We start from the raw sequence: 26,676 nt of genomic DNA on the forward strand, positions 1-26,676 counted from the left end.
TAAAATACAAACTATTTTATTGTCATAAGGAATGTACAGTAATAAATATTACAATATGCTATATAACATACTGTAGACACAATTTTCTATAGTTTGTAATGACAGGCACATATAAAATTAAAATATATAAATCTAGTTATTTACACTTATAAAACTTTTATCAAATGTAATTCAAGTTATCACATGGTAAAATATAACAGCACTTTTGAGATTCATCCATGTTGTAGTAAGTGTCAATAAATCATTTTTTTATGTCTGAGCAGCCCTCCATAGTATCGGTGTACACAATTTGTTTAATCACTCATCCACTGATGTACATTTGTGTTACTTCCTAATTTGGACAATTATACAATTGCTGTGAACATTTGAGTATAGGTTTTCATGTAAACAGAATTTTTCTTTCATCTAGGGTAAATACCTAAGTGTGGAGTTGCTGAGTCATATGATAAATGTATGGTTAATAGTATAAGAAGCTGCCAAACTTTTGCGCATAGTGGACAGACCATTTTACATTCCTACAAGCAATGCATGAAAATTTCCATTGGTCTGTATTCTTGCCAATTTATGGCACCTTTTCATTTTTAGCCATTCTAAAAGCCATTCTATAGTAGTATCTCATTGTGATTTAATTTGCATTTTCCTGATAATTAAAGATGTTAAGCATCTTTTCATCACCTTATTTTCCATTTGTTTTTCATATAACCATATGGATGAATCTCAAATACATCACATTAAATGAAAGCACTCCGACTCAAAAGGAGATATGCACACACATACAAAACACACACACACACACACACGGACTCCACTTATACAATATTATGGAAAAGGCAGAACTATAGAGATGGAAATAGACTGGTGATTGCCAAGGGATGGGAGTGGGAAAAGGGACTAAAAAGGGATAAGAAAGAAATTAGGGAAGTGAGGGACCTGTTTTCTATCTTGATTGTGGTGTTGATTGCATGATTAGATACAACTGTCAAAACTCAGAACTCTACACTAAAAAGTGTGACTATTACTGAATATAAATTATACCTCAATAAATATAACTTTAAAAATATTTCAGTTATGTCCACACAAAAAGCCTGCACAGATATTTATAACAGCTTTCCTCATCATTGCCAAAACTTGGAAGCATCCAACAGTCCTTCAGTAGGTGAATAAATAAACATCCAGACAATGGAACATAATTTGGCTCTAAAAAGAAATGCATTATCAAGCCATGAAAAGACATGGAGGAAACTGAAATCCACATTACTAAGTGAAAGAAGTCAATTTGAAAAGGCTACACACTGTATGATTTCAACTACATAATATAAAAGATCAAAGGTAAAACTATGGAGACAGAAAAAATGTTGCCAGGGTTAGAGGAGATGAAGGGATGACAGGCAGAACACAGAGGATTTTTAGGGCAGTGAAACTACTCTGTGTATAACAGTGGAAACATGCCAGGATCCACTAGTTCCAACAAACAGAAAGTACAAGACACATTCTACGGTGTTACACCAAGGATGAACCCTAATATAACCTATAGACTTGGGATGATAATGAGTGTCAGCGGAGGTTCACCAATTGTAACAAATATACTACTCTGAGAGGAGTGTTGATAATGTGGGAGGCTATGCATACGTGGATTAGGGGATATATGGGAAACCTCTGTAATTTCTACCCAATTTTGCTATGAACCTAAAACTACTCTAAAAAATAAAGCCTTCCGTATATATGGGTATATGCATATACATATACATGTAAGTATTATAATATTGTTACAATAAATATATAAGAGTAATAATCAAAAGTCATTTACAATAAATTGTTTCCCTTCATGAGGCTTGGGCATACAGAGGATAGTCAGATGCTTATGTTGACTGATGACTAATATTAACAGGATGCTGTCATTGGGCCCTGCTGGCTCGGATCCCATCCATCATGTGACCCAAAAAAAGTCACTTCATTCTCCCATAATCCCATTTTACAAGTGAGACAACTGAGGCCCAGAGGAGGTTTCTGGGCAGGCTGAGGGTCCCTAAGTGGATCAGTGTTGGCACCAGAATTTGAACCAACATAGACAGCTTTCACTGTTCTGCTCACACCACTACTCACGTAGTAGACAGGAAGCCCAGCTTGTGGTCTCCTGAGATCTCCAGATCATCCCTGGCCCACCCTGGGTCCATCATTCCATTGTGCCTTGGGGGGAACTCAGAGGAAAAGGTCTATGAGGCTGGGACCTCATCCTCATCACCATCTTCCAGGGATCATGATCATGCAAACATGGAGATGCAATCTTGGGGAAAGTACAGTAGCCAAGGGTGACTAAGGAACCTCATGAAGCAATATGGGAAATTGGGAATCAGCAGACATTGAGTTAACAGAGTACAACGGGGAGCCAAGAGATACCATCAAAATTTAACGGAGGGGTCAGACACTGTGTTAGTGATTAATGGGCATCAATAGACGTTGGGCTAGTTTTTTTTTTTTTTTAAACTAGGGTCCTATAAAGAAGGGGACAGAAGAGGCTCCAAAATACAGTTGGGAAATGTGGACATTATGATTCATTGTAAGTCACTGCCGTTACCTAAGGGGAAGGAAAGAAGTTAACAGCATCCACCGTATTGAGGGCATTCCCACACGCTGTGTTAGGGAAAATTAGATACTGCTAGGTGAGTAATGGGAGATAATTGTTCATCATTGTGAGGGAAAAATCAATAAGGGGGATCACAAGACATCCTGCTAGAGGTGTAATAAAAGTATCAGGAGATAGTAACCATTGTATTGCGGGGGCACATCACTGTCCCCTATTCTGAGGGTTGTAATAAGTGGTCATCACGCAGAATGGAGAGTGGACCTTACTAGACATTGTCACAAGTGGGAGGAGGTAACACACATCATGCTGGAGTGAGGTGATTGTAAAAGAGGTAATGAGGAGATCTCCAGAAACTATTTCTGAAGCGTGATGATGAAGTGTGACACACATAAGAGTAAGGTAAAATGGGAAAAACGGCCAGGCGTCATGGCCCTTTCTGGCCCTAAACATATGGTTGTGTTCGTTTTCATATAAGTTATTAATCTGTTACATGAAAGTCACATCATTAAGGAAGCCAAATGCTAAGCTTCCAGTCAGTGATGAGTAACGAAAAAAAAAAGGCAACTGAGTTGGAAGAACTATGACAGCAGAAGGGAGATTTAAGTTGTCCCAGATGACCTGAAAATTCTTACCTCACAAGCTTTCTTGAAGGTGATGGGAGTTCACACGACACTGTGCTGCGGATCAAAACACAATGTGCTGAGGGCCTGTGAGGCTGAGAGGCAGTCATGGGAGATAATGAGGGGGGTTGCAAGTCTTGGGGCTAGATGACAGTGGGGACTCAACATACATTCTGAGGTTTACATCTGTATACACAAAGGTTTTTTTTCTTTTTTTTTTGTAGCATCTCTTTCTTGATAGAAATACTGAAGGAGGGTTGGATATGACCAACTGTGGTAGATTCGAACGAGAAAGAAAAACACCCACAAGTCTGTTACACAATGTGTTCCACAACGAACAACTCACATAACTTAGGATTCATCACTATCAAAATAACTATGTATTATGTTGTTTTCTCATTCAATTTGTTGGCACTATACCTAATCCACAGTAAACAAGATTATTATTAACATAATATGATCTTTCTTATGAAGAATTTGGTAACAGTGTTCTATTGTAGTTTTCATGAGAAGGCTTTTCCTATTCACCAAATTGACTCGGTTCCTTGTCAGTATGAATAATGCCCCAAGGTTTACTGGGGATGGTGACAGTGTAGGAAGGGTCCCTCGCCTCATTCAGTGCCTTCTCAGAGGCCCTCTCCAGAACAGCCATGTGTGACATTCTGATGTGGTCATTTCTGTTTACAATAATATACATATTTTTCTGCTGCATGCATGCAACAGTGTACAATCAGACCCAACCCTCAGTGGGGTTTTCTCACACTGTTTCTCTCAAGCATGGCTGCCCTGATGGACACTGAACACTGATTTCTGAACGAAGCCTTTCCCACAGATGCCACACTTGTAGGGTTTGTCTCCAGTGTGTGTTGTCTGATGTTTATTCAAATTTGACCTGTCCGTAAAGGCCTTCCCACACTCAGCACACACGTAAGGCTTCTCTCCAGTGTGAATTCGTTGATGCACTTGGAGCTGTGATTTTTTAGTGAAAGACTTCCCACAGTCACTGCACTCATACGGTTTCTCTCCAGTATGAATTCTATGATGTGTAATCAACTCTGACTTCTGTCGAAAGGTCTTCCCACATTCAGAACAAATGTAGGGCTTTTCTCCGGTATGAGTTTTCTGGTGCTTACTGAGATTTGACCTGCCACTAAAGGCCTTCCCACACTCGGCACACACATAGGGTTTCTCTCCTGTGTGAAGTGGCTGATGCACCAGGAGCTGAGACTTGGAGGTAAAGGATTTCCCACAGTCACTGCATTCATAAGGCTTCTCTCCAGTATGAATTCTTTGATGAGTAATAAAGTTTGACTTGCGGATGAAAGCTCTTCCACACTCAGTGCATACATAGGGTTTCTCTCCTGTATGAATTTTCTGATGAACAATGAGTATTGATTTCTGGTTGAAGGCTTTCCCACATTCGTGGCATTCATACTGTCTCTCTCCAGTATGAATTTTCTGGTGTATATTGAGGTGTGACTTCTGAGTGAAGGCTTTTCCACAAGTACTGCATTCATAAGGCTTCTCCCCAGTATGGATTCTCTGATGTGTAATCAAGTCTGACCTCTGGGTGAAGGCCTTTCCACATTTGGAACATATATAAGATTTCTCTCCTGTATGAGTTTTCTGATGTGTAATGAGATTTGACCGGTTGGTGAATGCCTTCCCACATTTATTGCACATATAGGGTTTTTCTCCTGTGTGAATTCGTTTATGAACATGGAGTTGTGACTTGGAAGTAAACAATTTCCCACAGTGACCACATTTATAAGGTTTCTCTCCAGTATGAATGATTTGATGTGCAATCAAGTGTGCCTTCTGAATGAAGGCCAGTCCACATTTCATGCATATATATGATTTTTCTCCTGTATGAATTCTCTGATGCACTGTGAGTGCTGACTTCTGAGTGAAGGCTTTTCCACAGTCACTGCATGCATAAGGTTTCTCTCCAGTGTGAATTCTCTGATGAATAATCAACTCTGACCTGTAGGTAAAGGCCTTCCCACACTCAGTACATATGGAAGATTTCTCTCTACTTTGAACTTTCTTATGTGTAATGAGGTTGGAATTATTGCTGAAGACCTTCCCATATTCGGTACATATATAGGGTTTCACTCTTGTGTGAACACGTTGATGTACCTGAAGTTGTGACTTGGAAATGAAGGATTTGCCACAGTTACTGCACTCATATGGTTTTTCTCCAGTATGAATTCTTCGGTGTGCAATCAAATGAGTCTTCTGGATGAAGGCCTGTCCGCATTCAATACAGATGTAGGATCTCTCGCCTGTATGGATTTTCTGATGCATCTTGAGTGTGGACTTTTGTGTGAACGCTTTGCCACAGTCAGTGCATTCATGGTGTCTCTCTCCAGTATGAATTTTCTCATGTATACTGAGATCTGAGTTATAAGAGAAGCCTTTCCCACATTGGCTGCATTCATAGAGTTTCTCTCCGGTATGAATTCTCTGATGCCTGAAGAGGGACGATACTTGAAAAAAGGATTTTCCACATTCATTGCATTTAAAGGGTTTCTCTCTCATATGGGTTTTCTGGTGTATAACAAATTCTGGCTTCTGTACAAAAGCCTTCCCACATTCAATGCATACATAGAGCTTTTCACCTGCAAGAACTTTCAGGTGTACTTTGAGCTGTGACTTCTGGGTGAATATCTTTTCAAATTCAGCGCATTCATAAGGTTTCTCCCCGGGATACATTTTTTGAGGTTGAGAGGATACTTGTTTATAACTGAGGATTTTTCTACATTGATTATGGTCCCATAATTTCTTTCCTGTTGGAATACACTCATGGTTACTATAAGAAGACATTTTATAATTTGGTAATCTTTTCAACATTCTTTGAAGGATTATTTTTATTACAACTGTATAAATCTAAATTATGCTTTAAACCATTTCCAAATGAGGCATATTGATGGGGTCTTTTGGGAGGAGAAATGATGTTTGGGTTCACATGAATTATTTTTCTACTATCCTTATAGTCATAATGCCTCTTTGTTGTCAATATTTTCTTGATGAAAGCAACATCATTTTGATATTTATTTTCTCTGCTGATAGCTCTCTATTTGTCACCAATCTGTCACAATTATTCTAGAATAAAATAGAATCTCACATCACTTTCATCATGACCTTTTCTTTCAATATGGAAAGAAACCTCTTCAGAGATTCCCTGCTATAAGGTCTGAAACCTAAACTCCTCTGCTCAAATGAGAAACAGGTGATTTCAGTTCAAAGAACAGCTAGCAGAGGCTAGGGGATATGGTACAAATGACTCATCCAGGCTGAACACAGAGAAAAGGGTGAGGGTGAGTAACGTGAAGAGGAAGGCAGGGATAGTTTTGATAGGAAACGTTCTGGAAAACAATTCAGCAGTTAGAAGAAATAAACTAGATGAACAGATAACACCATGGACAAATGTGGAAAAAGGCAAAAAACACATATATACCACAGCATCATTCATATAAACTAACAATCCAAACTCTTAATTCACTTACAACATGCATGAAATCAAAAATGTTTCCATCATATAAAACGGTAGCTTATGACAGGCAGAAAAATGGGTGTGCGGGAAAGAGAAAAAGGAATAAATCAAAAAATAAATAAGAGAGAATCCTGACCCAGACTCATGGTGATAGTGTGTCTTAAATTGAGGACTATGATTAAACACAAACCTCATCAGGTAAACTATAAAAATAAAGCAATCAAAAACAACAGCAACAAAAACGAACCCTGGTCAATGTGGAATCACTCAAGCAACATCAGGAAAAAAGGTCAGGAAGGGTGATTAATCATGTTAAACACAGCAGAAAGATAATCCCGAAGATTAAGTAACAGTGACCCCCAAGTCATCAGCTTATCCAGGCATGAAGGACTGGGAAGAAGTAAGAAATTTCATGGCCACTCCTCTGCAGAAAACAAAAAGAGAGGGTGATTGGACAGAAAGCTCTGAGGCATCTCACAGTAAAAAAAAGAAAGAAAGAAAGAAAAAAAAAGAAAAAAGAAAAGAAATAGAAGTGACTAGCAGGAGTGGGAGTGTGTAGTGTGTGACACAGAGTAACTTTGAAAGAAAGCAGATCCGTGAATGTCTGAAGGTTAAAGAAAGACTCTAGGACTATGGGGAATGTAGGGGAAAAGAAGAATGTTAGAGAAAATGAGCACAACCAAGAAAGAAAGATCTTTTTTTTTTTTTTTTGAGATGGAGTCTCGCTCTGTCGCCCAGGCTGGAGTACAGTGGAGCGATCTCGGCTCACTGCAAGCTCTGCCTCCGGGTTCACGCCATTCTCCTGCCTCAGCCCCCGAGTAGCTGGGACTACAGGCGTCCGCCACCGCACCCGGCTAATTTTTTGTATTTTTAGTAGAGACGGGGTTTCACCATGATCTCGATCTCCTGACCTTGTGATCCGCCCACCTCGGCCTCCCAAAGTGCTGGGATTACAGGCGTGAGCCACCACGCCAGGCCAAGAAAGATCTTTAATGAGGGAGACTGGCACATGATTCAGAATCCATGGAGCCAAAGAAGAACACAGAAGTGACAAAGGTCGACCAGGCGCAGTAGCTCATGCCTGTAATCCCAGCCCTTTGGGAGGCCTAGACGGGTGGATCACTTGAGGTCAGGTGTTAGAGACCAGCCTGGCCAACATGGTGAAACCCTGCCTCTACTAAAAATACAAAGATTAGCTGGGCATGGTGGCTGGCACACACCTGTGATCCCAGCTACTTGGGTGGCTGAGGCACGAGAATCGCTTGAACCCAGGAGGCGGAGGTTGTAGTGAACTCAAAGCATGCCACTGCACTCCAGCCTGGGCAGCACAGCCCAGGCTGCGACCCAGGCTGTGACAAAAAATAAATGACAAAAGTCATCCAGGGAGAATGCATTTAGTGATCTGAGAGGCCAAGGGGCATCAAGCAATACAAAAACATTCAGAACTTTCCAGAAAAAGCATCTTAATAGTATTCCAAGGGTGTTGGTGTTTCTCAAGACAGCTGAGATTTCCTCCCATCTCCCATCTACCAGAGTCACACTCGCTTCACTCACCTGGGCAGCTCTGACGTGGCCTCTCACCCTGCAGTGCCCATGGTTCCTTTCCTTGCTCCAACATGACCACCTCTGCTTCAGGAACTTGATATCCTGTTCATGGGAAATGATAAAGGTCTGGGTCCAGCTAATTCTGTTTCAGGTCCCAACCAATAATCTCTTATTCTTTGATGAGGATTTTTTCTTCAGAAAAGTAAGCATAACTTTTCAGGGTAATATTCTGAGTGCCCTAAACAAATAAAGAATCCTAGACAAATCAAGGACAAAATCATCACCTATTTAAGATGTGGACAGCATTCATCAACTGAGAATGAAAACACTCTCAGTGAGGCCTCCTTTCAGATACCAAGGTGACTGTGCTTACCTACTGAGAGCAGGTGGCTGTAGGTCTCCAGCATCACATCCCGGTACAGGTTTCTCTGAGAAGGGTCCAGGTGCCGCCATTCCTCTCTGCTGAAATCGATAGCCACATCCCTGAAGGACACTGATCCCTGTAAGGGCACATTCCTGTTCAATATGCACAGTCAGCTTAGAGGGTTGGAGAGACTATATTTAGGAATATGGAATACAGGTCTTGTTGTTTTAAATTTACATTCTCTTTTTAAAAACTCACTCCCATTTCTCTAATACTTTATTATGAAAATTTTCAAACATACAGACAATTTAAAATAATTGTGCAGTAAGAAATGTATAACTACCACCTAGGATCTATCATTAACACTTTACTCGCTTTATCATACATCTAAGCCATTCTTTTATCTATCCATCTTGCTTCTTTGTACATTTCAAAGTAAGCTGCAGATGACACCACACTTCCTCCTAATACTTCATTTTTTTTTTTTTTTTTTTTGAAACAGAGTCTCGCTCTGTTTTCCAGGCTGGAGTGCAATAGTATGATCTTGGCTCACTGCAACCTCCGCCTCCCAGGTTCAAGCGTTTCTCCTACCTCAGCCTCCCGAGTAGCTGGGATTACAGGAATGCACCACCATGCCTGGCTAATTTTTATATTTATAGTAGACACGGAGTTTTGCCATGTTGGCCAGGCTGGTCTCGAACTGCTGACCTCAGGCGATCCACCCGCTTCGGCCTCCCAAAGTGCTGGGATTACATGCGTGAGCCACCGCGCCTGGCCTCAATACTTCAAAATGCAAATCATGAACTAGGGTGTAAAACATGTTAACTTTTTTTAGGTAAAATTTACATACAATTAAATGCACCAATCTTTAATTTACCATTTAAAGTTTTGACAACTGTATACACCTGTATAATCCAGAAATTTCTAAGAAATATTTTATATATGTGCCTATTAAATATTTAGTTTTACATATTTTGTGGAACACAGAAATCCTATCAAGAATTTCTGCTATTTGTTCTGTACTATAGTCAGTCAATTACTCATTTTTCAAAACTGGCAATTGAAATAATATGTGTTTTAGTTTCCTAGCAACTGGATGAATGACCTGCGATACACTTTCTGATCAATTTAGGACTAGCCCTCATGCTAGCCCTGGGAACACAGAAATAATTGTGTCCAATCTTCTAGCAACTTAAAAGACTTGGAAAATAAATTAGACTGAAGTTTTTTGAAAAAGAAGACATAACAAATTCATTAAGGTGTTGAAAAGTAGATGTCTTATGTGGAACACACTGAGGGCCCAAACAAACAAAAAGTACATTTTACATGAGGGAGTAAGTTTACATTCCATAGAGCTGAGGAATTTAACTTGGAAGATACAAAGTGTAACCCAGAATATGGGGTGCAGGGGACAATGCCCAGAAAAGACAAGAATAAAAGGTGTAGAGATAGAAAAATACACCATGAGTTTAGGGAACAGCAAACAGGTTTATGTAAATGGAGAGAAGTCTGTCTGATGTGTCAGAAAAGCGGTATAGGAAAAACAGTTTGGTCAAAGTATGAAATTTTTACTTTCAGTAATGGTAATTAAGGTAATCAGATTTATATCTAAATTTTTTTTAAGTTCTATATTACAGGATAACCAAACAGCTGGTGAGGAAAAGTTCTTTTTTTTTTTTTAGACAAGAGTCTCACTCTGTCGCCCAGGCTAGAGTGCAGTGGTGTGATCTCGGCTCACTGCAACCTCCACCTCCCGGGTTCAAGCAATTCTCTGCCTCAGACTCCCAAGTAGCTGGGATTACAGGCGCCGCCACCACACCAGGCTAATTTTTGTATTTTTAATAGAAACAGGGTTTCACCATGCTGGCCAGGATGGTCTCGATCTCCTGACCTCACGATCTACCTGCCTCGGCCACCCAAAGTGCTGGGATTACAGGCATGAGCTACTTTGCCTGGCTGGAAAAGTTTTTTATAGAATGATTCTAGCTAATAAATAAAGAAGTTAGGATAAAATTAAAATACCACCATGTATAACTACAAACGAAATAACAGATTTAGACAATAATCATTAATGGCTGTTGGAATGTTTCAGTTGAAAGGCCGAAGGGAAGTGTACAATGGATAGATCAGCTAGTAACATCAGCATCCACGAACCAGCTGTCATGTGCCTGCTGACATGGCGTAGTAATTAATTTCATTACACTACTTATGAAGTATTCTTGCCAAAAAATAAAATTCAAACCCCTATCTCATCAAGTCTCCAGATCTAACAAGTCATTCACGGGAGTGGGAAGGAGAGTGAAACATGCTGAACAATATGAAGACCAAGACATCAGCTAAATTCAGAAGGTAGCAAATGACCCACTTCTTCAAAAAGTTAATTACAAGAGAATGGACATGGAAGGGAATATTTTCTTTATTAATAGAGACTTAAGAGCCATACTAACCAAATGTAACTTGTGGACTTTTGCTCCTAATTAAAATGAACCAATCTTAAAAAAATATTTATGACAATTTAGAGAAATGCAAATGGTGGGTATTAGATGATATCAAGGAATTACTGTTATTTTGTTGTGTGGCATTAGCTTACTGGTTATGCTAAACAAAAAGGAAAAAAGGAATTCATATCTCTTTGAGATATATATCAAGGTATTTTTAGACAAAACATGGTGTTTGAGATTTGCTTTAAAATAATCTAGCTGCTGAATGGGAGGCGGTTTCAGATGAAGTAAGAATGGCACAATGGGCCAGGTGTGGTGGCTCACACCTGTAATCCCAGCACTTTGGGAGGCTGAGGCAAGTGGATTGCTTGAGGTCGGGGGTTTGAGACCAGCCTGGCCAACATGGAGAAACCTCATCTCTACCAAAAAATACAAAAATTAGCTGGGTGTGGTGGCACACACCTATAATCCCAGCTACCCAGGAGGCTGAGGCACGAGAATCACTTGAACCCAGGAGGTGGAGATTACAGTGAGCTGAGGTCGTGCCACCGCACTCCAGCCTAGGCAACAGAATGAGACTCCATCTCAAAAAACAAAACAAAACAAAAAAGGATCCATGGATCCAGAGCATATAAATAATGTGGCTTTAAATGTTGATGACGACTGAAAACTGGGTGACAGGGACAATCGGTGAAAGGGATCTTTATACTATTATCTTTACTTTTGCATATATTTAAATTTTTTCATAATAAAATGCTTTTTGAAAACAAAATACGTGATCCTCCAAATTAAAAAATCTAACTTGGAATTGCACAATGAAAGGAATGCCTATTACCACGTGGAGCTGTATACATTTAAAGAAAGTATACTAGGGACTTGAATACCCCTCCCTCACCTTAGCAATTTATCAAAATACTAGACAGGACATCATCAAGGTTATAGAAAAGGCAGCTGCAACAAACAACAGCAGAATGCACATTCTTTTCAAGCACCCATAGAAAAGTGAGCATGATAAACCATACCCTAGGCTGTGAAACAAACCTCAACAAGTTTACAAGAATTACAACAATACAAAGTATGTTTCACAAGGGAATCAAACAAAAATTAATAACAGAAACAAAACAGAGAAAATCTCCAAGCAAATTAAAAAATAACAAACAAAAACAACCTAAAAAACCCATAAAATATTTGAGAATTAACAGCACTCTTCTTTAATGACCCACAGGTCAAAGAAGACATCGCCAAAATAATATTTAAAATACATAGAGTTCTACGTATAGACAGTAAAACTACAACCTATCAAAATCTGTGGGATGCAGGGAAAGCAAGGCTGAGGGAAATTTATAGTACTAAAGGATTACATTAGAAAAGGGAAAAAGCTACAAATCAATAATGTAAGCTTCTACCTCAAAAAACTAGAAAAAGAGGCCAGACATGGTGGCTCACTCCTGTAATCCCAACACTTTGGGAGGCCGAAGTGGGAGGATTGCTTGAGCCCAGGAGTTCGAGATCAGCCTGGGAAACATGGCAAAACCCCATCTTGATCAATAATACAAAAATTAGCCAGGTGTGGTGGTGTGTGCTTGTGGTCCCAGCTATTTGGGAGGCTGAGGCAGGAGAATCACTTGAGCCTGGGAGGGCAGAGGATGCAGTGAGCTGAGATGGCGCCACTGCACTCCAGCCTGGGCAACAGAGCCAGACCCTGCCTCAAAAATAAATAAATAAATAAATAAATAAATAACTAGAAAAAGAAGATCAAGAGAACTCAAAAGCAAGTAGAAGGAACTAAATATTAAAAAGTAGAAATCAACAAAACTGAAAACAAAAGATAGAGAGAAAAATCATTGTAACACAATCCAGTTATTAGAAAACAAAATAATAAAACTGATAAATTCACTGATTGGTCTATTAGTCAACAAGACTGGCAAAGATAAAAAGACACCAATATTAGGAATAAAACAGTAAATATCATTATAGATGCAGCAGCCATTTAAAATACAATGAGAAAAATAAACACTCCAAGCTAATAAATTCAATAACTTAGAAAAAATGAGCCAATTCCTCAAACATCACAAACTACCAAAACTCAAACCTTTGAAAATCGATAAGATAAACAATCTTATGACCATTAAATTAATTTAAATTTATAATTTAAAAGCTCCTGAAAAAGAAATCTCTAGACCAGATAGTTCTACCAGATAATTCTTTTTTTTTCTTCTTTTTAATTTCTTTTTTGAGACACGATCTTGCTCTGTCATCCAGGCTGAAAAGCAGTGGTGTGATCATAGGTCACTGCAGCCTCGATCTCCTGGGCTCAAGCAATCCTCCTGCCTCAGCCTCCTGAGTAGCTGCGACTACAGGCACATGCCACCATACTCAGCTTTTACCAAAGAATTCTATCAAACTTATAAAGAAGAATGTGTCATTTTTATATAATCTCTTCCAGAAAATAAAAGAGGAGAAACACTTCCAAACTAATATTTTTAAGTCCAGTATTACTCCAATGTCAAAATCAAACATGGTAACAAAAAAAAAAAACAAAAAAAAACAAAAAAACTACAGGCCAATATCTCTCATGAATTTAAATGCAAACATTCCCAACAAAATGTCAGCAAATTGAATTCAAGAATCACTAAAAAGAATCACGTACCACAATAAACTGGAATTTATGGGGGAACTCTTTGTACTATATTTTCTAACTCCTTATGAATCTATAATAATTTCAAAATAAAAAACTGAAATATATATATTACTTAAGAAAGATTATTTTCAAAACATACATAACATTTGGGAATGGACAAGACTGGAAGATCAGAGACTCATTGCACAATTGATGAGAGAGAATATAAATTGTAGTTGACCCTGAACAACACAGGTTTGAACTACGCAAGTCCACAGATACATGAATTTTTTTCAATAAAAGTTACATATAGTGTGCATGCCTCTCCTGCCACCCCTTCCACCTTCTCCTCCTCTTCCGCCTCTGCCAGCTGAGCCAGCAAAACCAAACTCTCCTTTTCCTCCTATTCCTCAGTCGGCTCAGATGTGAAGATGACAAAGACAAAAACCTTTATGATGATACACTTTCACTTAATGAATATTAAATATAAATATCTTCCTTTTGATTTTCTTAATAACATTTTTTTCTCTAGCTTACTTTATTCTAAGAAAAAAAAAGTTATGTATGAGCAGGTCTCCGAATTCAGGAGAGTGCACGAGCACACAGGAAGAACTTGGAGACAGAAATGTATTAAAGATACTTGTGATCATTAATATCTGAAAGTATGATTCTTTTTTGTTTGTTTGTTTTTGAGATGGAGTCTCGCTCTGTTACCCAGGCTGCAGTGCAGTGGCGCAATCTCAGCTCACTGCAACCCCTGCCTCCCGGGTTCAAGCGATTCTCCTGTCTCAGCTTCCCAAGTAGCTGAGACTACAGGCACCAGGCACCACGCCTGGCTAATTTTTCTATTTTTAGTTGAGATGGGATTTCACCATGTTGGCAAGGCTGGTCTTGAACTCCTGACCTCAGGTCATCTGCCCATCTGGGCCTCCCAAAGTGATGGGATTACAGGCGAGAGCCACCACGCCCGGCCTAAAAGTATGATTCTTAAAAGCTACTTTTTAAATTTATTCATTTAATTGTGTTCGGGGATTAAAATTTGTTTCTTTGTGATGTGTGTTGATTCTGTTTATGAGGCTTACAACATCTTCATTTCTTAAAAGGAAGGCTTATACACTGTTGGTGGGAGTGTAAATTAGTTCAGGCCTTGTGGAAGACAGTGTGGCGATTCCTCAAAGACCTAAAGACAGAAATACCATTTGACCCAGCAATCCTGTTACTGGGTATATACCCAAAGGAATATAAATCATTGTATTATAAAGACACATACCCACATATGTTCTCTGCAGCAGTATTCACAATAGCAAAGACATGGAATCAATCTAAATCCAGTGATAAACTGGATAAAGAAAATGTGGTGTCTATATATACACCATGGAATACTATGCACCCATAAAAGAGAATAAGATCATGTCTTTTGCAGGAACATGGATGGAGCTGGAGGTGACAATCCTTAGCAAACTAATGCAGGAACAGAAACCAAATACCACACGTTCTAACTTATAAGTGGGAGCTAAATGATGAGAACACATGGACACAAAGAGGGGAACAACACACACTGGGGCCTTTTGGAAAGTGGAGGGTGAAAGGAGGGAAAGGATCAAAAAAAATAACTAATGGGTACTAGGCTTAATACCTGGGTGATAAAAGTCTATACAATAAACCCCCATGATACAAGTTAACCTATGTAACAAACCTGCCCTTGTACCTATAAACTTAAACCAAAAATAAAAGTTCCCTATATACCTGAAATGAATATGCGTGCTCTAATTTTCTCTTCATCATACATTTACACTTGCATATTCATACCCTACACACACTGAACCCCCAGCCCCCAAAACTAATGTCATCAAAAAATTTAATGGGGAATCAAGACAATGTCATGTTAGGCTGGAATGGAGTTTTGACACCTCACCAAATGATCCTATACAAACAGCTTGTCAGGAAGAAATCTCCTCATTCAAAGACAATAAACATCTCCTGATGTACAAAGATGCTATGAGTAAAAGGATGAAAAAAAAAAGAGAGGAGATTAAGAGGAATACACTAGAAATAAATTGACATACAACAGAAGAAATCATATCCTCCATGAATTCAAGGAATTCACTAAAACAATTAACTACTTATGGAAAAACAGACAAAGAATATAGTGATATAAATTTCTGAAAAATAAATTAACAGAACTCAGTAAAAAAGTAAAAAAAAAAAAAAAAAAGCGACACAAAAATAAAAGTCTCCCTGAAAAAAATAAGAAGACCCCGCAAAAACACAAAAGGTGGCAAAGAGCAGATTAAGACAAGTGAGCAACATGAGATGGAAATAAAGATTTTTTTTAAAGAAAAATAGAAAACAAAATAAGAGGAGTTTAATAAAAACATCCAATGAACAAAAGAATCCTTGAAGTGGCAGTGTAGAACTGTTATCATTATTCACAGTACAAATTTAATAAATACTGTCTTAAAGAGTAGATTTGAATATTTAGTTCAAGAAGTTAACATTATAAAGATGACACACACACACAAAAAAAAAACAAAAAAGAATCTAAACATTCCAAATTACATGGAAGACACACAGAAACAAAGCACAAATGTAGAGTATATAGTGAAAGATTTATAAAATAGCCACATCAGAAGCATAACATACAATGCATCTTTCCACACACACACACACACAAAAAAAGCACAAGAACTCCAAAGGATGACATTAAAAAGATGACCAAAGGCATATCTGGAATTGCCAACAGAAAAGAAATAAGAGCCTCCACCTTAATATTAGATAGGGCTGAATTGTAGGGGAAAAAATATTAAACAAGGACACGTGAAATGAGTTTCGAATGCCGTATTTACTATCAGTGCACCAAACTACATAACATCAAAATTTATAAACAAAAACTATAGGAAAAAGATTGCGTGCGGTGGCTCACACCTATAATCCCAGAACTTTGGGAGGCCGAGGCGGGTGGATCACGAGGTCAGGAGATCGAGACCATCCTGGCTAACACGGTGAAACCCCGTCTCTACTAAAAATACAAAAAATTAGCCGGGCGTGGTGGCGGGTGCCTGTAGTCCCAGCTACTCGGGAGGCTGAGGCAAGAGAATGGCGAGAACCCAGGAGGCGGAGCTTGCAGTGAGGCGAGATTGCACCACTGCACTCCAGCCTGGGTGACAGAGCAAGACTCTGTCTCAAAAAAAAAAAAAAAAAAAAAACTATAGGAAAATATAGATAGAAATCCATTTGTGGTGGGAAACTTTAATAATATCTCTCAGCTCCTTGAGACAAAGTAGAAAAAAATGAGTAATACTATAAAAACCTCATAGCTATATATCTTATTGATAAGCTATCAAATTTTTTTCTTTTCAAGTGCCTATGCAACAATCCCAAAACAAAACAAAAAACAAAGAAATACCCATAATAATCTCTCTAAAAGTAAATTTCTCCAATGCTGCAATCCTAATCTTATTAAAAGTAAAGTTTTTTCTTTTGTTTTCAAGGCAGGGTCTCACTGTCACCTAGGCTGGATGTAGTGGCAGTGTCGTGGCCCACTGCAGCCTTGACAGGCTCAAGCAGTTCTCCAATCTCAGCCTCCCAAGTAGCTGGGATCACAGGCACCCCACCACCACACTCAGTTAATTGTGGTTTTTGTTGTAGAGACAGGGTCTCACTATGTTGCGCAGGCTGGTCTCAAACTCATGGGCTCAAGCAATCCTCCTGCCTCAGTCTCCCAAAGTGCTGGAATTACAAGTGTGAGCCACCACACATGGCCAAAAGTAAAGTTAAAAAATGAAAATCTTAAAACCTAGAAATAACATGTGGTAAATGGTAATTAAAGATTTGGTGGGGTAGTTAATGTTCTAGAATTTCATCCTTTTCAGCCGGGTGCGGTGGCTCATGCCTGTAATCCCAACACTTTGGGAGGCTGAGGTGGGTGGATCACGAGGTCAAAGTCGAGACCATCCTGGCCAACATGGTGAAACCCCGTGTCTACTGAAAAAAATACAAAATAATTAGCTGGGCGTGGTGGCGCACGCCTGTAGTCCCAGCTGCTCGTGGGGCTGAGGCAGGAGAATTGCTTGAACCCGGGAGGCGGAGGTTGCAGTGAGCCAAGATCGCATCACTACACTCTAGCCTGACTACAGAGCAAGATTACGTCTCAAAAAAAAAAAAAGAAATTCATCCTTTTCAATTAGATTTTTTTATTCATTTGCATGAGATAAATTATTTTTCTAAATTATTTTTAGTACAGTTTTGCTATATATCAGAGCTTCTGATATATAGATAGCATTTTTATTGTTTTTGAGATATTTTACGATTTTAGTTTTGACTTTGACTTTGGAGTGGGTTGCTGAGAAAATAGCAGTTGTTTCACTAATCCCAGTAAAAACCTACTAGGCTATTGTTTTCTTCTACTCTTCAATGCAGTTAGTTAACATATTTGACTTCTGAATCTATCTTCATAATTTCCAGTTCTTTCAGGCATCAAGGTTAACACTGTAAACAAAATAAAACAAAAACCAAAAGCAAGGTTGAGAATAATTTTAAATATTATTCTTTACCCAAAACTTCAGCATAATGACCAACTATAAAAAGCATGACCTTTCCATTATTTTTTACTGTGTTGGAAATGCTGAATCAACATTTTAATTTCTTCAAGGACTTTGAACCATTTAAATTCTTACCAATTATATCTATTTTTTGTAAACTTTTATCCTTTTATTTATACTTTCATATTTTTGGCATGATTTTATATAATATTCATTCATGATTGTTTGAATCTTAGGTATGGAAGTAACTGTTTCTCCTGTTTTGTTACATTCTTTTTTCTTTTTTTCAGTCTTGCTCTGTCGCCCAGGCTGGAATGCAGTGGTATGATCTCGGCTCACTGCAACCTCTGCCTCCCAGGTTCAAGTGATTCTCCTGCCTCAGCCTTCCAAGTACCTGGGATTACAGACCTGCACTGTGGCACTCTGCCAATTTTTGTATTTTTAGTAGAGATGGGGTTTCGCCATGTTGGCTAGACTGGTCTCGAACTCTTGGCCTCAAGTGAACCACCCACCTCAGCCTCCCAAAGTGCTGGGAGTACAGGTGTGAGCCACCATGCTGGCCCAGTCCTTTTTTTTTTTTTTTTTTTTGAGACGGAGTCTCGCTCTCGATCTGTCCCCCAGGCTGGAGTGCAGTGGCACAATCTCGGCTCACTACAACCTCTGCCTCCTGGGTTCAAGCAATTCTCCTGCCTCAGCCTCCTGAGTAACTAGCACTACAGGCGAGCACCACCACACCCGGCTAATTTTTGTAGTAGAAACGGAGTTCCACCATGTTGGCCAGGATGGTCTTGGTCTCCTGACCTCGTAATCCACCCACCTTGGCCTCCCAAAGTGCTGGGATTACAGGTGTGAGTCACCGTGCCCGGCCACACAGTCTTTGATTATGTAGATATTTACTCCATTTTTTGATTGTCGACACATAGAGGCAACTTGTGTTTCTGTCAAACTCATACCTTAGGTCTTTTTTTTTTTTTTTAAACGTCCAGGATTCCAAAAAGAAGCAATTAAATCTATAGTTTTTCCCCTCTACCCACAGGTTAGCTTTAGCACATAAACTTCATTTATTTATGAGACAGGGTCTCACTGTGTCATGCAGACTGGAGTACAGTGGCATGATCTTAGCTCACTGCAACCTCTACTTCCCAGGCTCAAGCGATCCTCCCACCTCAGCCTCCTAAGTAGCTGGGACTACAGGCCTGCACCACCACACCTGGCTAATTTTTGTATTTTTTGTAGAGATGGGGTTTCACCATGCTGCCCAGGCTGGTCTCGAACTCCTAAGCTCAAGCAATCCACCCACTTCAGCCTCCCAAAATGCTGGGATTACAAGCATGAGCCACTACACCCAGACTACCACACAAACTTTAAAATGCACTACTTTATCCAAATGTTTTTTTTTTGGTTTTTTTTTTTGACACGGAGTCTCACACTGTCGCCTGGGCTGGAGTGCAGTGGCACAATCTTGGCTTACTGCAACCTCTGCCTCCCAGGTTCAAGCAATTATCCTGCCTCAGCCTCCCGAGTAGCTGGGATTACAGGTGCCCGCCACATACCCAGCTAATTTTTTGTATTTTTAGTAGAGATGGAGTTTCACCATGTTGGCCAGGCTGGTCTCGAACTCCTGACCTCGTGATTCACCCACATCAGCCTCCCAAAGTGGTGGGATTACAGGCACTGGGCCTGGCCCCAAATGCTTTTTAATTGTGGTAAAAATACACATAACATAAAAGTTGCCATTTTAATATTTTTAAGTGACCAGTTTAGTGGCATGAAGTACATTCACATTGTTGTGTAAGAGCCTTTTACTTTTTATTTTTATTTTATTTTATTTTTGAGATGGAGTCTCGCCCTGTTGCTCAGCCCGGAGTACAATGGCACGATCTCAGCTCACTACAACCTCCGCCTCCCAGGTTCAAGCGATTCTCAGCCTCTGCCTCCCAAGTAGCTGGGATTACTGGTGCGTGGCACCATGCCCTGCTAATTTGTTGTATCTTTAGTAGAGATGAGTTTCACCATGTTAGCCAGGCTGGTCTCGAACTCCTGACCTCGTGATCCACCCGCCTTGGCTTCCCAAAGTGCTGGGGTTACAGGCGTGAGCCACCGCCCCAGACCCTACTTTTTATTTCTAATTTAATGCTCTTAGAAAACAGAATCAGTATGATGGCAAAGGTTTCCATTCTTTGTCTGCCTTGAGAGTAGTGTACTAAAATGGCCAATGGTATATTTAATGATTTCTGTTCATTTTTACTTCATATAGTTCAAAGATACATTATTAGTTAAACAAATGCTAATAATTTTTATAATTATTTGTATATTCTCCCTTTTATAAGTATGAACCATCCTCTTCATCCCTTTAAGTGATTTTCACCTTAAATTCCTTTTGACCTGTTCCTAAATTGCATCCCTAGCTTTCTTTTGGTTCATTCCTTTATTTTTAAATGAGGATAAAAGCAGCCCCTGACTGCTGAGAGTTAGCCTGGTACTATCAGTTAAACCTCAGTTTTGCTAGAAGATAGCCTGGCAGGGGCCAGCTAACTCATGGTGTTCTCCATGGCGCTACACAAAAATAATCTCTTGGAACACCAACAGCAAACAAGACCAATCTCTGATCACCATGGTGGAGGACAAAACCAAGACCACTCTGTCATTATACTTGAGCACAGACAAAAATCAGAATCTTCTTCGATCCATAAAAGTCTCCTTACTCTGCATAAGGAAAGTGATTGCCAATTATACCTTTACCAATTATAGCTTTTGCTTCAATCTACCCTTCGTGTCTTCTAGGTAAAAATGATTAAGATATCAATCATAAAATTTCCCAATAGGAACAGAAGTACAGGTTCAGTGAAATTCAGCTAGAAGATTCTTATTACCTGTGACTAAAACCATGAAATGAAATTCTACTACAACTCACACACGCAACAGAAAGGAAAGACACGAGAAGAACGCCTACTGCTACATAGTTCATCATATGAGCTGTATTTTACCAAATATTTAAAAAGCAATGTGTGAAAATTTAGTCTACTATGGCACCTTTTGTGAAATAGAAAGAAAAAAATGTGTAGTTGTTTTTACTTGTTTATAGAACTAAGCAATCAAAGAAAAAGAATAAAATTGGTCCTCTATGTTGAGAAACATGGGGGTAGGTGGGGAACGGAGGTGGGTGAACCACAGATCCATGTTTCCCCTGAATTTGTTTCCTATAACACTTTTCAGGGTGTGTTGCCGTTAAATATATTTCTAATTGTTTCTAATTGTTTCTAATTTTTATTTTTTACTATTATTCCCATTTTACCAATATTATTTTTGAACTAAGTGTATATATTCCCTATTCAGAAAACTAAACTTTCCTAATACACTATCACAATATCTCCAGAGGTATGAGAAATAAAATTATACCCATGAAATAAGAACAAGATGCTAATCAAAAAGAATATTTAGAAAATAAATTACAGTTATTAAAAATTAAAATGTTGATAGCGGTAATGAGAAACTCAAAAGAAGGGCTGGAAGGCAAATGTGACAAAGCTTCCCGAAAAAGAGAGCAGCAAAGAAATAGAAAACAGTAGAGGGAAAAAAAAATGGAGAACCAATATCTGAAAAACAGAAATGTAAAAAAAAAAAAGGAAAGAAAGAAAATATTTGCGTTTGAGGAGGCAGTTTAGGAAGAAACAGAGCAATACTTTGAAAATCCCACAGAAAAGTGACTTCTAACCAGGAAAATCTATCCACAGCCCAAAGATCAATGTAGTGTGATGACAAAATAAACAACAGTTTTTCTTAACAGTCCACCTCTCCACTGTCACACAGATGGCCTCCAGAGACAGAGACATTACCCACGTGTTGCTCATTCTCAACAGGAAGATCAAGATTTGTTTCAGGAGCAGCAGGTCTAGAGTCCAGCTGCTTCCTGTGGCCCAGCTGCCTCCCTCAGTCATGAGGTTCTAGTGACAGACCAGAGATATCTAGTCCTGGATTGAATTCCCACCCCCTGGGACTCCTCCTTCTCACCTCGTAGGAGCTGCCATGATCCTCTGGAGCCAGGGCTGAGGATTTCTGAGGTGAGGTCCAATTAGCTGGCATGGCCACACTGGGTCTCAACCCTTTTTCTCTAGGGTGTCTGAAGCTTGGCAGTCATCTGTGAACTCAAGCAGAGCTGCTCTGAAGAGATGGGCTGGAGTCTGGAGGAAGATCTGGCCCAGGGGCTCCCCAAAGACACCCAGAAACCTGGAAAGACCATGTTCCCATAGTCAGTCATTTAACATTCACCACATAAGCACTTCCTGGATATATCAAGGTGCAGGTTCCTGAGCTAGAAACCAAAGCAGTGGTTCTCAAATGGGTATGCATTCCAGTTACCTGGAGGACCTGTTAAATGAAACACAGTTAAAAATTCTCAGCCTACTCCACAGTTTCAGATTCAGTAGGTCTAAAGCAGAACCCAAGAAGTTTCATTTCTAACTCAGGAAATGCTGATGCTGTCAGTACAGGGGCCACACTTTGAGAACCAGCGCTGAAGAGAACATAAAATTTAACAAAATGTGTGATAGGTATTAGTTACAGTGAAATATGGGAAAAGTCATGAGAGATGGAGTAACGTTACTGCAGATTTGAACTGCAGCTCTGACACTTTTCACCTATGAGAACAGAAGTTTCTTCACTTTTTTTTGAGACGGAGTCTCGCTCTGTCGCCAGACTGGAGTGCAGTGGTGTGATCTCGGCTCACTGCAAGCTCTGCCTCCAGGGTTCAAGCAATTCTCCTGCCTCAGCCTCCCAAGTAGCTGGGATTACAGGCATGCGCCACCACGTCCAGCTAATTTTTGGTAAAGACGAGGTTTCACCATGTTGGCCAGGATGGTCTCGATCTCCTGACCTCATGATCTGCTCGCCTCGGCCTCCCAAAGTGCTGGGATTACAGGCGTGAGCCACTGCGCCCGGCTGTTTCTTCACTTTTAATTTCAGAAATGAGGATGAAAATGCTTATCTCAAAGTTACAAAAATTAAATGAGATAATACTTGTAAAGTGCTCAATACCTCCCAGACACAAAAAAATCATACAATACATATCAGTGATTACCATGCATTATCACATATTAAAACAATATAAAAACAATGTAACAAAAACAAGTAAAACAATAAATATAGCAGACAATATTGATCTATATATGTGATAAAAGTGGTATTCAAATGAGTGTGCATAAGACATTCATTGCATAAATGGCAGTGATATAATGCAGTGATATAACTGGCCGGCCACCTGGAAAAAAACAAACTAGATCTCCATCACACACTATTCAGTAGGCAAATGCCAGCAGGACTGATCACTTAATTATGTGTATTTGTTAAATCACAAAGACTATTAAAATAAATTTTAGAAGTATATATGTGTATAACACTGTGGTGGGCTGGGAGGGATCTTATTACACCTGATAGGAAACACAGATGCTATAGCAGAAAAATCAGATACTTTTGATTAGATGATGTTTCCTAATTTTATGTTAAAATATACCACAAAAAAAGTAGGACAAAAGATATGAAAATTCACAAAAAAGGAAACAAATGGCAATTAACCAAAAAGATGCCAACTTTAGTAACTGGAAAATGCATTGGAGCAATTAGATATAATTTTCCCTCAAAATTTTAAAAACTTTTAAAATGCAACAATATCCACTGCTGGAAAAGCATTTTGGAAAATGAGTTATTTTATAAATTGTTGGTATAAGCTTGAATTGTTATATTTTGAGCTACTTAGTCATATCTATAACGTATTAAAAATGCACATAGGCCGGGCGCAGTGGCTCACACCTTTAATCCCAGCACTCTGGGAGGCGGAGGCAGGTGGATCACCTGAGGTCAGGAGTTTGAGACCAGCCTGGTCAACATGGTGAATCCCCGTCTCTACTAAAAAATACAAAAAATTAGCTGGGCGTGGTGGCAGGCGCCTGTAATCCCAGCTACTCTGGAGGCTGAGGCAGGAGAATCCATTGAACCCACTAGGCGGAGGTTGCAGTGAGCTGAGATCGCGCCACTGCACTCCAACTTGGGTGACAGAGCGAGGCTCCATATCAAAAAAAAAAAAAGTGCACATAATTGTTCCTAATAATTTCACATATATAAAGCAGAAAAAGAAGGAAGGACAAATGGACAAATAACCTTTCCAGAGTGAGTACTTTACCTCTGTAATTAATTAAGCAGACAAAATAATCTGTGAGGAGACAGATATATTTTTTGAATATATACTTAATTAATATCTATAACAATACAATTAGAGAACATAGTACACTGTTTTTATGTAATAGAGGTGACATTCATGAAAACTGACCACGAACTAGGTCATAAAGCAATTTTTCAATTTGAGCATTAAACAGACATTACTTAAAACAAAAAAGTAACTTCTAAATAACTCATGGATCAAAGAAAAAAAACACTTAGATTTGAACAATTTTTAATACAAAGATTCACCAAAACTTGAGAATTTTTATACTAAAGAAGACTGAAAATTAAAAAGCTGAACTTTCAACTCAGGTTAGAAAGCAAGCTGATTACGGTCCTCACCGATCACCATAGCTGACCCTACAGGCTCTGTCACTGACCACAGACTCCCATCACTGACCCTCAAACCTCAATCACTCATCCCAAAGAGCTCCATCAATGACCCGAGAAATCCGTCACAATCAACAACGGACGCCACAGAACCCCATCACCGAAGCCTGAAACCGCAATCACTAACTCCACAGGCAACCTCGACACCCCCTATTACTGGCTCCACAGAAACCCCAATCGTGATCAACCAAAATCACCTCGAAGATTTATCGATATTGGAATATGAAAATACTCCTGACACCAGCGGCAAAAAAGCCTTGGAGGACCACTTCCACTTCCGGTCCGACTTCTAGCACCTCCCCTTTGTAGGCTGTTGATATGGCGCATGCTCTGAATAAACTTGGAAGCCCGTTTCAGCGAAGTCAACAGGGCGCAGACATAGCGCACAGTTTCCGTAATGTGGCGCTGTCCGGCAGAAAACATGGCCGCGCCCTTATGGTGTTTATTCGTGTGGGCCGCCATCTTGAAAGCATATCCGTTCCGTAGAGCAGAGGAATTGGCCGCTGGCAGGGTTTCCTAGAGCGAGGCAGGTATAGTTACACAGGATGCTAGAGTGTGACCCTTGTCTGACTAGGCTTCTATTTTGGAGGAGAAAGTTACTGGAAATGTGGGTCTGGCGCTGTATGTTATATTTAGAAAAGCTAAGTTACCCTTCTGAATACAGGACACTGAGGATAATAATTACCTGCTGGAAGAAACCAGGGAATAGAGGAGCCAGGGAAAAATCACCAAGTGAAGGGGATCCTGGGAGAAACCACAGGCAGATGATGGGAGGAATCAGGATAGCAAAGTCCATTTTTTAGAGACGCCATTCAGGAAAAAGGTGGAAAGGTCACTAGGGGAGTCATCTCTTGAGTGAAACCACCTTGAAAGTCTGAGAGACATCTGAATGAATAGTAGGCTGCAGGAAGGGTGGTACAACTTTTAATGGAGAAACCACCTTGGGAAATAGGGTAGAAGTCCAATAGTATTAATACAATCCTCTCCTGGGAGATACCACCAGAGGAGGGAGGAGAAGTCCAGGCATCCCCTTCTGAAGGGCTGGGTCGGGTGGGAAGGTGAATAGAGATTTGAATCACCCATTACCCTCCACACTAAATACCTCAAGTGCAACTATAGTAGGCAGCAATAATAACAACACTAATAGTCTTTAGTATGGCCAACGTGTGACTAAAAGCACCTAAAGAAGAGTGTTTTTATTTACCTTGAAGTTAAAATATAATTAATAACAATCGCCTTACCATGTCAATGAAGCTTTAAGTGCAGGCTCTGACCCTTAGCTTCTCCTCTGTGGAAATTCTGAAGCCGCTTAACACCTCCTTACTCCCCTTTTTGGAGGGTGGGGATGAGGAGTTGTAAAGATACAATTCCTTTCACTTGGTGAACTCCTAAACATTATTCACAGCTCAGCTTCTGACAGGAAGTTCTACCTGACAGTGGTGGGAAATTATCTACCCAATGTGTTCAGTTCCAGCAGGTGGGAAACTTGTTTTCAGGGAATTGAACCTACACTCTGATGTGGGCATGCTGGATGCCTTCAGGCCAGTTATGTCTGTCTCTGGGACTCGGCTTAAAAATATGTTTAGAGAATTAGACTCTGCTGATCTCAGGTTTTCTTTCTTCTCCCAAAGGACGGTCTAAGGAAACATCTGTGGAAGTCCATTAATAAACACACATTTCTACCAAGGGGCTAAGAATTACGGTTGATTTTGTCAGTAATGTAGTTCTGTTCAAAAGAAGATGACTTATCTTTTAGGGATTTGTGTGGAAATATTTATGGGTGGAATAATGTTAGCTTTAAAAACTCCACTGAGAAAAAAAAAAAAACTCCACTGAGGAGGGGTATATGGTATTGCAAAAGA

At 39.6% G+C, this 26,676-nt stretch overlaps 1 protein-coding gene across 5 annotated transcripts; it reads right to left on the bottom strand.

Annotated features, from left to right (window-relative positions):
- On the bottom strand, positions 1 to 26,623 carry ZNF585A (zinc finger protein 585A). 5 transcript variants are annotated; one of them, XM_024236249.3, is made up of 6 exons: positions 25,012 to 25,127; positions 22,223 to 22,438; positions 18,057 to 18,158; positions 8,619 to 8,745; positions 8,255 to 8,347; positions 1 to 5,993 (listed from the first exon to the last, which is right to left on the bottom strand). In XM_024236249.3, exons 4-6 carry the CDS (start codon positions 8,650 to 8,652, stop codon positions 3,976 to 3,978), a joined length of 2,145 nt encoding a protein of 714 aa, XP_024092017.2. In that variant the 5' UTR covers positions 8,653 to 8,745; positions 18,057 to 18,158; positions 22,223 to 22,438; positions 25,012 to 25,127; the 3' UTR covers positions 1 to 3,975.
- Between the last annotated feature and the right edge of the window lie 53 nt (positions 26,624 to 26,676).

The sequence above is a fragment of the Pongo abelii genome, chromosome 20 (assembly GCF_028885655.2).
Source record: "Pongo abelii isolate AG06213 chromosome 20, NHGRI_mPonAbe1-v2.0_pri, whole genome shotgun sequence".
Taxonomy (NCBI): domain Eukaryota; kingdom Metazoa; phylum Chordata; class Mammalia; order Primates; family Hominidae; genus Pongo; species Pongo abelii.

Bases quoted from the DNA above. Each gene is read 5' to 3' on its own strand.
- ZNF585A (XM_054538299.2), bottom strand. From the start codon at position 22,294: ATGCCAGCTAATTGGACCTCACCTCAGAAATCCTCAGCCCTGGCTCCA. The intron at 8,746-22,222 runs GTGAGAAGGAGG...GTGCCCTTACAG, and splicing joins ATCATGGCAGCTCCTACGAG to GGATCAGTGTCCTTCAGGGA. The intron at 8,348-8,618 runs GTAAGCACAGTC...TCCCATGAACAG, and splicing joins CAGCCACCTGCTCTCAGTAG to GATATCAAGTTCCTGAAGCA.